This window comes from Phyllostomus discolor, chromosome 6, assembly GCF_004126475.2.
Source record: "Phyllostomus discolor isolate MPI-MPIP mPhyDis1 chromosome 6, mPhyDis1.pri.v3, whole genome shotgun sequence".
NCBI lineage: Eukaryota > Metazoa > Chordata > Mammalia > Chiroptera > Phyllostomidae > Phyllostomus > Phyllostomus discolor.
The window spans coordinates 50446005-50458734 of record NC_040908.2 but is presented as its reverse complement, the minus strand read 5'-3'; the positions used below and the strand labels follow the sequence as shown (position 1 = coordinate 50458734).

The following is a 12730-nucleotide window of genomic DNA, read 5'->3' as shown; positions in this document are numbered from 1 at the left end:
CCCTGAGGCCCCCCTGAGAATCCAATATCCTCCTCTGAGTATTTTGTCCTTTCCAGGCCCGATGGCCATGGCTGAAGAAGCATACCTTAAGCATGAGTGCTTTTACACGATTTTCTCTAACCTGCTTCACAATGAACACTGCACAAGGAATAAATGATCTTATTTCTGAATTAGCTATGAGATCATTATAAAGTTTCTTTGTGATTTCTGTAACTTATATGGACATATTTTCTCCAAATCCTTTTCAGAATGAAAGCCCTGACCCAGGTTCGATTGTTCTACATTTTGTTTATCTCTACTTTCCCATATTTTATATAAATGAAGTCATCACTCAAGAGACCTTCTTTTAACAGGATTTTTCCAGTTTGGTTGCCACCGGGGAGGATCCAAAAGGTTTGGCAAATGCAATTGAACAGACATACAAGCAGCAACAGAAAGGCAGTGCTGTACACATTTTGGAAGACAACGGTCCTGGAGGAAACAAAGGGAGAGGGCTCTGTCACACCTTGGGAAGGAGCTTCCTCCACTTGGCTGTTATTTGAGAAGAATTTCTCTGCTATACAAAAACAACTATGTAATAAGCATGGATTTTCTGGAATTAGGAGCTTTTTAGCAATAGTTATTAAAATGTTAACTTACATGTTCCATTGCTCTGTTTCTGGATGTGTCATTCCTGGCCACAGATGTATATGGAAGATTTGAGATAAGCAAACCCCTGCCGCAGGCCCTGGGAGCCATAACACCAGAGCCTGTAACTGGAGTCTTAGCTGCAGGCTGGTAAACAAGACCTTATGGGGACAAAAGTTTCCCCTGAGGTGACAGTGTGTTCACACCTCACAGTGAATCACCTGACTTGAGACCATCCCAAGGATCTTCAGACTGCTGGGTAGGGTGCTCCGGGAAACAAGAATCAAGGCAAAGAGACTGAGACAGAATCTCTGCCTGAGGGGGCTTCTATGTTCAAGCAAGTAGAATATGAGGTCAAGTGGGCTAAAGGCCAGCTGAGTCCTAAATGTCAGAAACAGGGCAAGAATTAAAGGGAGGACAAAATTACTAAGGGCTTCATAGGTGACTGCAAAGTCAGCCCATGAACACGTCTGTACAGGAGAGGGAATCTTGAATAAAGGTATCTAATGCTGAAAACATATCCTGCAAATGAACATTCTCTTCCACTCAGAGAAAAGTCTGTGGAAAGCACTGAGGGTCCTCCAACTCTAAGTGTGAGCACATTATATGTGGACTGTACCCCTGTTTGTTCCACACAAAGGGAGTTCTTGCTCAGTTCAACATGACAGGGTGTGGAATACAGTGAGGCGTGGGGTGTGTGCACTGTGAGATAGATAAAATGGTGATAAGGGCTTGGTTCTTGCCATTGCCCCACATCAAGCTCTGTGGGAAGGGCAGACCTTATTTACTCTTAAGCTTGTTTGCCCCACATTGACCTTTGGGCCCTGGGGCCACACCATCTCCTGGGACTCCCTTGGTGAGTCCTCATAGCCAGTACCTCTCCCATGGCTCCATAACTCAGAAATAAATAAAGAAAATGCATGTTTTATTCTCGAGCTTAAGCATCTCATTTATGTGATTACTATACTAAAAATAAGCCTACTGAGCCTTGGCCGGGTGGTTCAGTAGGTTGGAACATCATTACGTACACCAAAACGTTGCGAGTTTGAGTCCTGAGTAGGGCACATGTCTGAGTTGTTTTGGGTTTTGTCCCCAGTCAAGGTGCATATGGGAAGCAACTGAACGATATTTCTCTCTCACATTGATATTCCTCTCTCTCTTCCCCTTCTCTCCCCTTCTCTCAAATCAATAAACATATCCTCGGGTGAGGATTAATTTTTAAAAGGTGAAAAAAAAAACTAAATGCTGCTAATGAGGATCATTTATGTGCCGGCGTAGTCTAGGTTCTCTAGAGGTGACAAAAAAATAAACATGGATATGTTGTGTCTTTCTCCTACTGGACAAGAGTCATACAAGCACAGCTCTCAGCATTAGAGGGAGTCTTGCTCACACTTCCTTAAGACTTTTGGCTTTGGATGAGAGACAAGGGTTGACCATCCACTTTACCCCCAACTCCTCCACACACACACACACACACACACTCACAAACATGCATTCATACATATACCACACAAAGTACAGAGGAGCCACTGAAATAACAGTATTGTATACAGAAGGAATTTTTTTCCTTTTGATCCATTAGAAACCTAAAGCCTAGAGGACAAAAAAAGGCTTGCTGAAAGAAGAAAGCAGAACAGAATCTGAGTCTCCTGGCTTCTAGCTCCAATCAGTAGCTCCCCAAATGGATTTTCAAATCCAGGCTGCATCTTCAGAGGTAGCACGTGTCCCCCAGGGATGTTAATATGTGTTATAAAAATAAATTAACATAAGAAAAAGGAAAAACAATGGAGATCTACGGCCACTTAAGTTTAGGAGGATCTGAATGAAGCAACTGACATAGATTGCTCCCCTAAGGATTTCTTAGTGCATTTAATATGTGAATGTGAATTGTCAATCTCTAAGAGAAGGATTATTAGATCCTGCAGTCTGTCTCTCCTTCCATTTGTTTGTCATTGAACATTTCACAGGCCTACTGCAGAAAATGTCAACTTCAAGTCCTTGGTAAGGTGTGATATGCATGAAGTGCACTAGGCATTGCACGCATGTGCTAAAATGACTACCCATGGCTGACTGGAAAGTCACCATGCTGTCCACTCTTTGACTTTGCAGTGAAGTGATAGTTTCTAAAACAGGTGAAGACCTCTTCCCATATGTCTGCCTTCCACCCTGGGCTTATTGATCTTTTGCAACTAATGAGGAAATTGGAAAGAAATCTGTGGACACATTAAACACATAAAACCTTACTACCCATACCAACATTTTGAAAGAGGTGTTGGCAGTGAATCAAGCTTTAGAACCTTGTAGTCATGTGCTGTGATTCCAATTCATGCATAAAAATATAATCAAGGCTCAAAAAAGTTTCCAAAGGGGAAATTTATAGAGGTTAATGAAATAAAGTTTTCCTCTTCAGTAATTTGCTTTACTAGTTTAAACTTGTAGAAAAGAACGGGGCAGGGGGGAATCTTAAACTCACCTCCTGAGCATTTATGTATTTGCCTGTGACAGTTGCTACTCTGCTTCTGATGAAACATTTCTTACTATTTTAACATAATTTCTGAAAAATAAATTATCTAGAAGTAAATAAAGGGACAGAGACTTCTTGCATAGCTCCAGGGGGATAAAAGTTCCCCCTAGGATATAGAGAAGATGTGATAGGAAGCACTGGTACTGAGCTGGGCCTTGAAAAATGGATAGCAGTTTACCAATTGAAGAAAGGCAAGGCCTTGGTGCTCCCAGGTGAGAGAAGAACGTGTGTGAAGGCACAGGAGCATGGAACATCCTGAATATTCCCCAAATGATGGGAACTCTTTCAGTTTGAATGTAGGTACATGGCAGAGGATGACAGATACAGCTTGGAAGGCTCTGGAAACTTTGTTATAAAGGACTCTGATGACATTCCAATGAGTTTGAAGTGTATCTCCTGGGCTGCCAATGAAATTTGGCTGGTAGAGTTGTGCATTAAAATATAAAGATGGTGACCAGAGTGATCAATTACCTGACTGTTGTAAAAGTCTAGGAGAGAGGAGCTATGGGCAAAGACAGACTTGAAAGGCATTTCTCTCTCTCTCTCTTTCTTTTTCTTTTCTTTTCTTTTCTTTCTTTCTTTCTTTCTTTCTTTCTTTCTTTCTTTCTTTCTTTCTTTCTTTCCTTCTTTCTTTCTTTCTTTTCTTCCTTTTCTTCCTTCCTTCCTTCCTTCCTTCCTTCCTTCCTTCCTTCCTTCCTTCCTTCCTTCCTTCCCTCCTATGTCTGATCTTAATTATTTGTTACTCTCAGAAAAATCTCATTTCTGACTAGACTCAGACTTACAGGTAGAAGCTCTCAGAAAGGACAGCCTTTGTCTCTTGGCAATCAGTTCCTGACTTTTTCTTTGGCTTCCTTTGTTCTCTTAGCCAGAAGTTTAAGATATTCTGTGGCCTCTTTCTTATTTATTTATTTATTTATTTAGTATGCTGTTTTTCAGAAAATACACTGACATTTGTGTTGCAGAACATGTGGAGTAACAAGACACCAAATCTTGGGTGCTTGGTCCTAGGTTTCTCACCTTCTTGGTTTAGGGGCTTTCTCACCACATGCTGGTGGACACCATCTTCTTTAGAGAGACTGAAAAGCTTGCAGATTCTCTAGTTCTTTTGGTCCCCAGGTGATGAGGCACAGTAGCATCAGTGAGACCAGGAATATCTTTCTTCCATTTTTTTTTACAATGACCAATTTGAGAACACTGGGATTGGCATCCACAGTGCAACCTCAAACAGATTTGTGCTTTTTCTTACCAGTCCTCCCAAGTCTATAACAGCAATACCCCTTTCTCAACAGCAGGCAGACATGGCTGTGGGTCAAGACACACTGCTTTCCTGGGAAAACCTTTTTTATTTTTCCCACCACTGATCCAAACCACATAACCCTTCCATTCTTCACCCAGAGTGTCAGCAGCAACTTCTTGTCCTTATGCTTCTTATAAAAGGTAAAAAGTTTGTATTGTCTATTCCAATGAGCTTTAGGCAGCCAGTGGCTGGGAAACTGATGTTCAACTTGATGCTAAAGCAGTCTACCACCTCTGAGGTATCGCAACAAAACAAAACAAACAAACAAACAAACAAAAAACCCAAGAGGCATTCCTAAAATGAAATGACAAAACTAACTGGATGTGGTGGTCAGAAGAATGGGCTGAAGACAGCCCCCAGGGTGTCTAACCAGATGTATGGTACTATCATGGAGAGAGCTCAAAACAGCAGAAAAGGGGATAGGTTGGTGGGGGTAGCTAACAGAACATGGTCAGCCTAAGAAAAACCATTACAATGAGCTCAGGTAAAGGTAAGAAGGTGAAGTCATTCCCACATTCTTACAGGAGCTGCTATCAGGAAGGCCCAGTGTGCCCACAGTTTCTCATCTGTGATCTTGTTTGATTTTAGGGATCATTTCTTCTCTGAATCTGAGTAATATCAATATATAAAATATCCACACCCATACTTCAGTAGGACCAAAAGTTATCATAAATCATATTGAGTTTGTTGTGATATCTTCAACTTCAACAAATGATGAGTCAGATTAATTCCATGTAAAAGTGCCTAACTAACCAGGCAGATAGTCCAAAGGCTTCTTGGTATAATGGATGTGACATAGATGTGGGAAATGAAGAAAGATAAGGCTTTGACTCCACCTGGTCACACCTAGTTTGAGTAAAGCCAGTTGAGTACAAATATCAGGCTTCTTGTCTGAGTCCATGCCTGCCTGCCTTCTCCACTCCTTTGCTTTGGTGAAGCCAAGATGAGGTTCACAGTGAGTAAAATTTTCCTTTTGAATTTACTACATTATAACAGGAGACTGTCAACATGCTGAGCCTAAGGTCATCTGCTTCTTATGGAAATATCACCATAATGGAAAATTTTGGTTTAAAAAAATTTCTCTGTTATTTTCATGGAATTGTGACCTTTATAAACATCTCTATAGAAAAGGATAGTTATACTGAGATCAGACAGCTGTCTGAGCACCTTATACCACGCTGTCTTTCATAAAATCACTCTCCAGATCTCCTGATTTAAGTCTGCACAGAGAGCACAATCCCTAATCCCTAGAAAATGTCTGATTTCCCCCCACATCTTACAATCCTCTTTTTACCAAACTTGTAAGTATGTTCAGGCAAGATAAAAAGCATATTATTAAAACAAATGAGTGAGAACTTACTGTCACATTCTCTCCTGTCAAATGGATCTCCAAATAAGAACAGTTTGCATAGTGATTTATTCACTATGTCAATAGTGATTTATTCATGAAAACACCTGAAGCATAAAGCTAGTGCAGCATCTCACCTGTGGTTCCAGATAAAAAGCTGAGAGAATAGCAGGTGGACTGCAAAATTCTGCCAAAGTAACTGTATCTTGTGTTTCTTATAACATCATGCATGGGGCTACAATCAGATGAGTATTTTCATGTTTGAACATAAAGTACTAAATACTAAATTTAAAAAACACTGAATTTTATTACTACTAAATACTAAACACTAAGTTTTATTACTAAATACTAAAATTTATTACTTTAGACTCTGCTTCGTAAGTGAGTATAAAATTATCATCTAGAAACAAGTTCCAAAAACAACAAAGTTAAAAATAAAGAAGGTCAGATTTGGATCTTCCCTAATTCTACCATGAACAAGAGTTATGCCTCAGCCAGTACGAACTTGGTCAAGTCACTTATGTGACTTTTGAAGCTCAATTTCCTCATTTGTGAAAGGACATCATTGTACTAGTTATCTCTAAAATTTCTTTCACCTCTTGACTTTTTTTTTTGGAGACTAATTTTTACTTCCTTCTTAGGCTATCAGGAGAAAAATTAAACAAATAAAAAAAACTACCTTGGATTACCAGTGCATTTCTCAAACAATTTTGTCCCTGGTGAGGGAAATGACAGCAGGTACTCAGCACCAGACAACCTACATAAACTTCTGTGTTCTGATGAGTAATATTGTGACCCAGTGACAAATGACTGAAACAGATACCTTGGGACAGTTATTGACTTCCCTTCTGCTATCCACACTTGACAGACAGCCAGGCATTCCATCCTTTGCTTCTCAGCATCGGTATTTGACCTGCTTCCTAATCTATTGCTTCTAAAAAATAAAAATTAAAAAAACCTCTTTGGCTGTTAGGAGGTCTATGAAATGAGTAAAGCATTCATATCAAATAGGAAAATTAACTTAAATCATTTTCAGATGTGATTCTCAGAACTTATAATCATTTTCACATCATGTATGCTATTCACTTTCAAATTTATTTTTCAATATATTAACACTTTATTATATTTTTCACAAGGCCTACATTAAGAATTCTAAAACTACATATCATAATAATATAATTACTATTAACCTACAATTCTACATTACCATTAAAACTTTCTATGATTAAAACTATACAAGGTCAAAGAACAGAGAGACCACTCAGCAGAGTGGTAAAATTAGTAAAGATTTTTCACAAGCTTGGATAGAGAAAGAAGGAAGAGGACACTGTTTTGCCATGTAACTGGAAACCAATGTTACAATATTTATGATTTCAGATCATTTTTGCTGGACTTCTTGGTATACTCCTGGCTCCTGCCTTTGCTGACTATGTAAGTCTCACATTTTAAAGTGTGTTACCAAAATGTATTTGCAAAGGAATGTGATATTAAACTTTTATCAAATTCTTATGCATTTCAGAATATCAACATCAGCGATAACAACAACAGTGGTGGAAGTGGGCAGCAGTCAGTGAGTGTCAACAATGAGCATAACGTGGCCAATGTTGACAATAATAATGGATGGGACTCCTGGCATATGCTCTGGGACTATGAAACTGTAGGTAGCCAATATACAATTTCCATTCTTTACAAATATAAGACTTCTTTTTTAACTAAAAACTGCCTATTAATCATAAACATTAAAAATAAACTCTAGCTCTGGCTGGAGTTGCTCAGTGGATTGAGTGCCAGCCTGTGAACCAAAGGGTCTCTGGTCCAATTCCCAGTCTAGGGCACATGCCTGGATTGCAGGCCAGGTCACCAGTAGAGGGCACAAAAGAGGCAACCACACATTGGTGTTTCCCTCCCTCTCTTTCTCCTTCCCTTCCTCTTTCCCTAATAAATACATAAATAATATCATTAAAAAAATAAATTCTAATTGTACATAAGCATAGTTATAAGTAAAAGTGCTTATTTTATCCACCCAGTATCACCCCCCAGATATAGCTGCTGTTAGTAAGCTTTTCCACAATCAGTTAAAATTCAAACCAATGAACAGTAATGAGGACCCACTAGGTTCAAGGGATTTCTGGTGCTATATGACAAGTATGAACATCCTTTTGCTTTTCCTGCAAGATACTTTCTGTAATGCTGAAAGACTATCACAAAAATACTGCTGCCCAAACATAGCCTTTCTCATTCTATCTTCAATTTCCTTTTAGAAAGAAAGAAATTGACATTTCACCTATAATTCAAAGGGACCAAAGAAAATGCAAATGGTAGTGATTGGTAAGGGAAGCAAGAAACACTTGGCTCTGGTTAGAAGACCCAAGTGTGCAATTACCAGCGCTGCAGTTAACAAACTTTATACTTTAAAAAGCCAACTCTTTATGGTTTTAGTTTTATCATCTGATCAATTAGAATATGAATTCCTATCTTATCTGGCTCCCCAAAATGTAAAGATCAAAGGAGATTAAAATGTGATAGTATTTTAGTTTATTTCAGTAAAACAGACATATGTAAATGACTCTTACCATGCTAGAACCTGAAGATAAAGCAACAAGTTTTAGACACTCAGTTTTTGCCCTGAAAGAGTTTGCAGTTTATCTCTAGAAATATTAGTGATTAATATAATTGCAAAACAGGGCCAGATCCTCCACTCTTATCCCAGTTCACCACGACCTCAGAGTTCCATTCCCTCTGCTGGTGAAACTGATTTCTGATGAGAAAGCCCCTTGAAGAACCTGCTCCTCACTGTCTACCGCCTTCCTAACAGGGCTTTGCTGCAATCAGAGTCTTTCACAAGAAGGCGTGCATTGTGCACAGAATGAACAAGGATGCCTTGCCCTCTCTTCAAGCCCTTGATGCCATGGTCAAGGAAAAGAAGGTAAAAATAACTCTTTTTATTTTTTTCCAGAGCAGGTCTTACGACTTTCAGTAAATAATGAGGTCATTATTCCCACTTGACTACAGTAGTGTGCAACACAAAAGAGGAAGTGGAGTGGGTAAGTATCTGAGGAGAAGTGGCTGGCACCACATTCAAATGCTGTGGCTCACATCTGCCCTCACTGATCAATGACTACCTTTCATTGACCAGGTAGAGAAAATAAATTAACTGCATTCTCAGAAGCTGGTTATTATATAGCTCAATCCAAGAAATATAAGATAACCAAGCAAGGCCCAAACTTCAGAATAAATTTAACCTCAGATTTGTGCTTTTGTGAGAAGCTGAGGTTTCAAAAACAGCTAAATCCCTTCGGGCACTTAGAAATTCAGTTATACATGGTTGCAGTTGGTTTTTATTCATTTTATTATGAAAAAATTATAGCCCAGCAATACTGCCTGTGTGTCTTGCATACAACCCTCAGTTCAACAAACCACTGGACTTAGCATTCATCCCCCCTCTTTCTCCCTGTCTTCTCCATACTCAGCTTCAGGGTGAAGGACCAAGGGGACCACCTCCCAAAGGCCTGATGTACTCCATCAAACCCCAACAAAGTCAACAACCTGGAACAGTTGGAAAATCCATCGTTGGCATGTGCAAAGGGGTTCCAACGTACATGGCAGAAGAAATTCAAGGTCAGTAGCCTTCCCACTGTGGCACTTCAAATGAGTGCCAGTGGGATTGTCAGATTACTCTCAGGTGTGTCCACAGAAAACACCATCTACTCAGAGATGATAATCAAGGCCAATACTTACATAACACTTGATCCCTGCAATGTACTGTTCTACATGGTTTAAGTGTGTTAATTAATTTGCTCCTGGAACAAGAAATTGAGTTACAGACAGAGGTCACAAAACTCTTGCCTGGGTCAATCCTAACCATTCTGGCTCTAGATTCTGTGCTCTTAAGCATTATGAAACACACCTTTCAAGGCAAAACTAGAGAATATTCAAGATATATTCAAAGAAATACATTAGTGACTAAATGAAAGGACAATACCAATAGAATCTATTGATTTTTTGTTGCTCAAATAATCACTCAGTTTCTGGGCATCTAAAGAATAACTCTCAAAATCAAAGTATCCACCTAGGAACGAAACCTAACAGCAACTTTCCAGATCCTTGAATAAACTGATTTAATTTTGATAGCTAGCTAGCTAGATCTTGAAATTGTTGCAGAGCTAGTTTAGAAACTGTGTGACATCCCCTTCTCCCTGCCGCCTACCCACAACCCCACATTTCCCCAAAAGTCCTTGAAAAGACATTGATATTGGTTTTTTTCTTTCTTTTTTTCAGGGGCAAGCCTATTTTTTTACTCGGGAAAGTGCTTCAGTGTTAATGTACTCTGGATTGTGAACATTTCCTTATGTGGAAGTACAGAAGAAAACTGAAAAAGATGTTGCTATGGATTTAGTCATAAAATATTCTATGCAGAAAAATGTAGGTTCTAATGTTTTCTGTCACCTCATTCTGAAATATTTTCTCCTAGTTATGTCTGGTTTCTTTAAGTTTCAATAAAACTATTTAGCACTGAATTTAGTTTAACCTAAAATTCCTTGTAATTTCCATTTGATCAAAAGTGCATGTGGTGATAGCAAGTTGTCAAGGTTCATTAGACCCAATATTCAGGAACTGACCTTTATATAGAACTCCTTTAGATGCTTCAGATACTACTAACCACAGCTCTGGGAATGGTTCCAACACCATCCGACTGCTCTGAAGACTGTTCTACAGTTGATGTGCACAGTAGTATTTCAGATCAGCAAGGGTAGAAATTCACTCCAAGTAGCTTAAGCCAGAAAGGGGGTTAATGGAAAGGATATTGAAGCTTCTAAAATAATGTGAGAGTAAGAAAAGCAGCTGGTATCAAAGAGACGGGAGCCAGGAACCATATTGACACCAAGACCCATGTCTCCTTCTCTCTCCCTGAAGCCATATGTTAGCTCTGCTACCTTCTAAATTCTGCTTTCCCCTTCTTTCCATCTTATGAATATCCTTTTCTGTACTCATGGCAAAAGATGGCAGAACAAAAATGTTAGCCTCATCTTTCACGTTGACATATCTTTCCAGTACAAGAAATAATGTCTAATACTTTTGAATCCCAATTCCAATTTTCCTTGACCCTGTTTGGTTAAAAAATTCATGACCCTCACACTTTTGTGGCCAGGAAAGTGAAGTCAAACAGTCCACATACAGCAATGGTCTCTCCAGTGAAACAGAAAGATCTCAGAGGAAATATAGAGTCCCAATGTTATATATGAAAATAAGAAACTATAATTAATTTTTTAAAATTTCTCCGATACATTTTCTTTCCTAGATGCCATGAAGGATATCTAATCCATTCCCACATCTTCAGATGGGATATTCCAATATACCCCTATCAAACAAAGACACTGATTTCCACCACTTGAAATGTTACTATTTACCATCTTAACTGGGAGGAAATTATAATAATTTCCTTTAGCCTGAAGCAATTTCTTGCTATTCACATGAAATGTACTACCAGTGTAGTAGAACTTCCAAAATATCCTGAAGCCATGAGATATGGAAACCTGTCAAAACCCCTCAAAGATCACAGTTTTAGATAGTACCCTGCAGTGAGTGAGAAAGAACTAGAACTGTGACCCACAAATTGGATACAGTGTAATGTGACTGATTTTGGGAACTGGTGAATCCCATGTTTCATATAAGAAATATTTAATCAGAATTTCAGGATAAGAAATTAAGTTCACTAGGAAGATAAAAATTCTATATTATATACACCTATCATAATATGTGAAGAAAAAATGTAAGAATTTCAAGAGAATTTAACCATCTCACTAGACTAAGGATTTTTAACACACATCTCTCAACAAGTTGTAGATGAAACAGTTCAGAATATAATTTTTTAACACAATTAACAAGATTATTTTAATGAATATATATAGAGAACAATGGAGAATACATATTCTTCTTAAACATATATGGGATATTTATGAATATCATCACATGCTGAGGGATAAATCAGATCTCAAAAAATTTCAAAGACCACATTTCATAAAGAACACATTTTTCTAACTTCAATTAAAGACAGAGTAAATATTTTCCTCCAAATAAATCAAAATACTTTCATTCGTTTTGAAGTTGGGCAACATATTTTAAATAACATGAGTCAAAGAAAAATTCATGATGAGAAGTAGAATATTTTTTCAACACAGCATTAATGAAAGCACTTCATATCAAAATTTGTGAGTAGCAGCTATAGCAATTTATAGTCTTAAATGTCTATTTTATAAAAGGAGAAAGTGTAAAAACTGAGTCAAGCATTGAATTCCAAAAGTAAGGAAAGAAGCATAAAATATTCAAAATAAAGAGAAGGAAAGAAATAATATGGACAGTATCAGAAGTTAATAATATAGAAAACAAATACACAATAGCAATGCTCAACAAGTTCAAAAATTGGTTCTTTGGAAAAGCAGAAAATTGACAAACTTTAGGTAAAATTGACTATAAATAAAAAGAGATGAATTACAAGCAATCCTAGGAACAAAAAAAGAGTAGTAAAATATAGATGATATATTAAAGCGTCAATAAAATGGTATTATAAACAACTTTATGTCAATACATTTGAAAGCTTAGGTAAATTGAATTCCTAAAAAACTAACTCACTAGATTGCACTCAAGAAGAAATATAAAGACTTAATAATTCTATAACCAGTAAAATAGTTTAGAAGTTTTAAAATTTCATACAAGAAAATTCTACACCAAGACAATTTTTACACTGAGATTCAATAAATACTGAAAATATAGATTACTCTAATTTCATAAAGCTATCAAGTGTATAGGGGAGAAAAAGGGAGTTCCCTCTAAGTCATTTCATATTATTATTAACCCAATTTCAAAGCTTGACAGGGATCATATGACAAAGGAAAAGTACAAGGCAATCTCTGTCATGAATATGGATACAGAAGAT

General features: G+C 37.8%; 1 protein-coding gene across 1 annotated transcript; it reads left to right on the top strand.

The window, feature by feature from the left end:
- Window positions 1-5309: 5309 nt before the first annotated feature.
- On the top strand, window positions 5310-10313 carry GKN1 (gastrokine 1). The gene is made up of 6 exons (XM_028514786.2): window positions 5310-5403; window positions 7174-7227; window positions 7316-7453; window positions 8612-8722; window positions 9267-9414; window positions 10075-10313. The coding sequence occupies exons 1-6, from the start codon at window positions 5392-5394 to the stop codon at window positions 10167-10169; spliced, it is 558 nt and encodes a 185-aa protein (XP_028370587.2). The 5' UTR covers window positions 5310-5391; the 3' UTR covers window positions 10170-10313.
- The last annotated feature ends 2417 nt before the right edge of the window (window positions 10314-12730 follow it).

Coding starts and splice junctions, on each gene's coding strand:
- GKN1 (XM_028514786.2), top strand. Junction 7,454..8,611: donor TGCTCTGGGACTATGAAACT/GTAGGTAGCCAA, acceptor CCTTCCTAACAG/GGCTTTGCTGCAATCAGAGT. Junction 9,415..10,074: donor CATGGCAGAAGAAATTCAAG/GTCAGTAGCCTT, acceptor TCTTTTTTTCAG/GGGCAAGCCTATTTTTTTAC.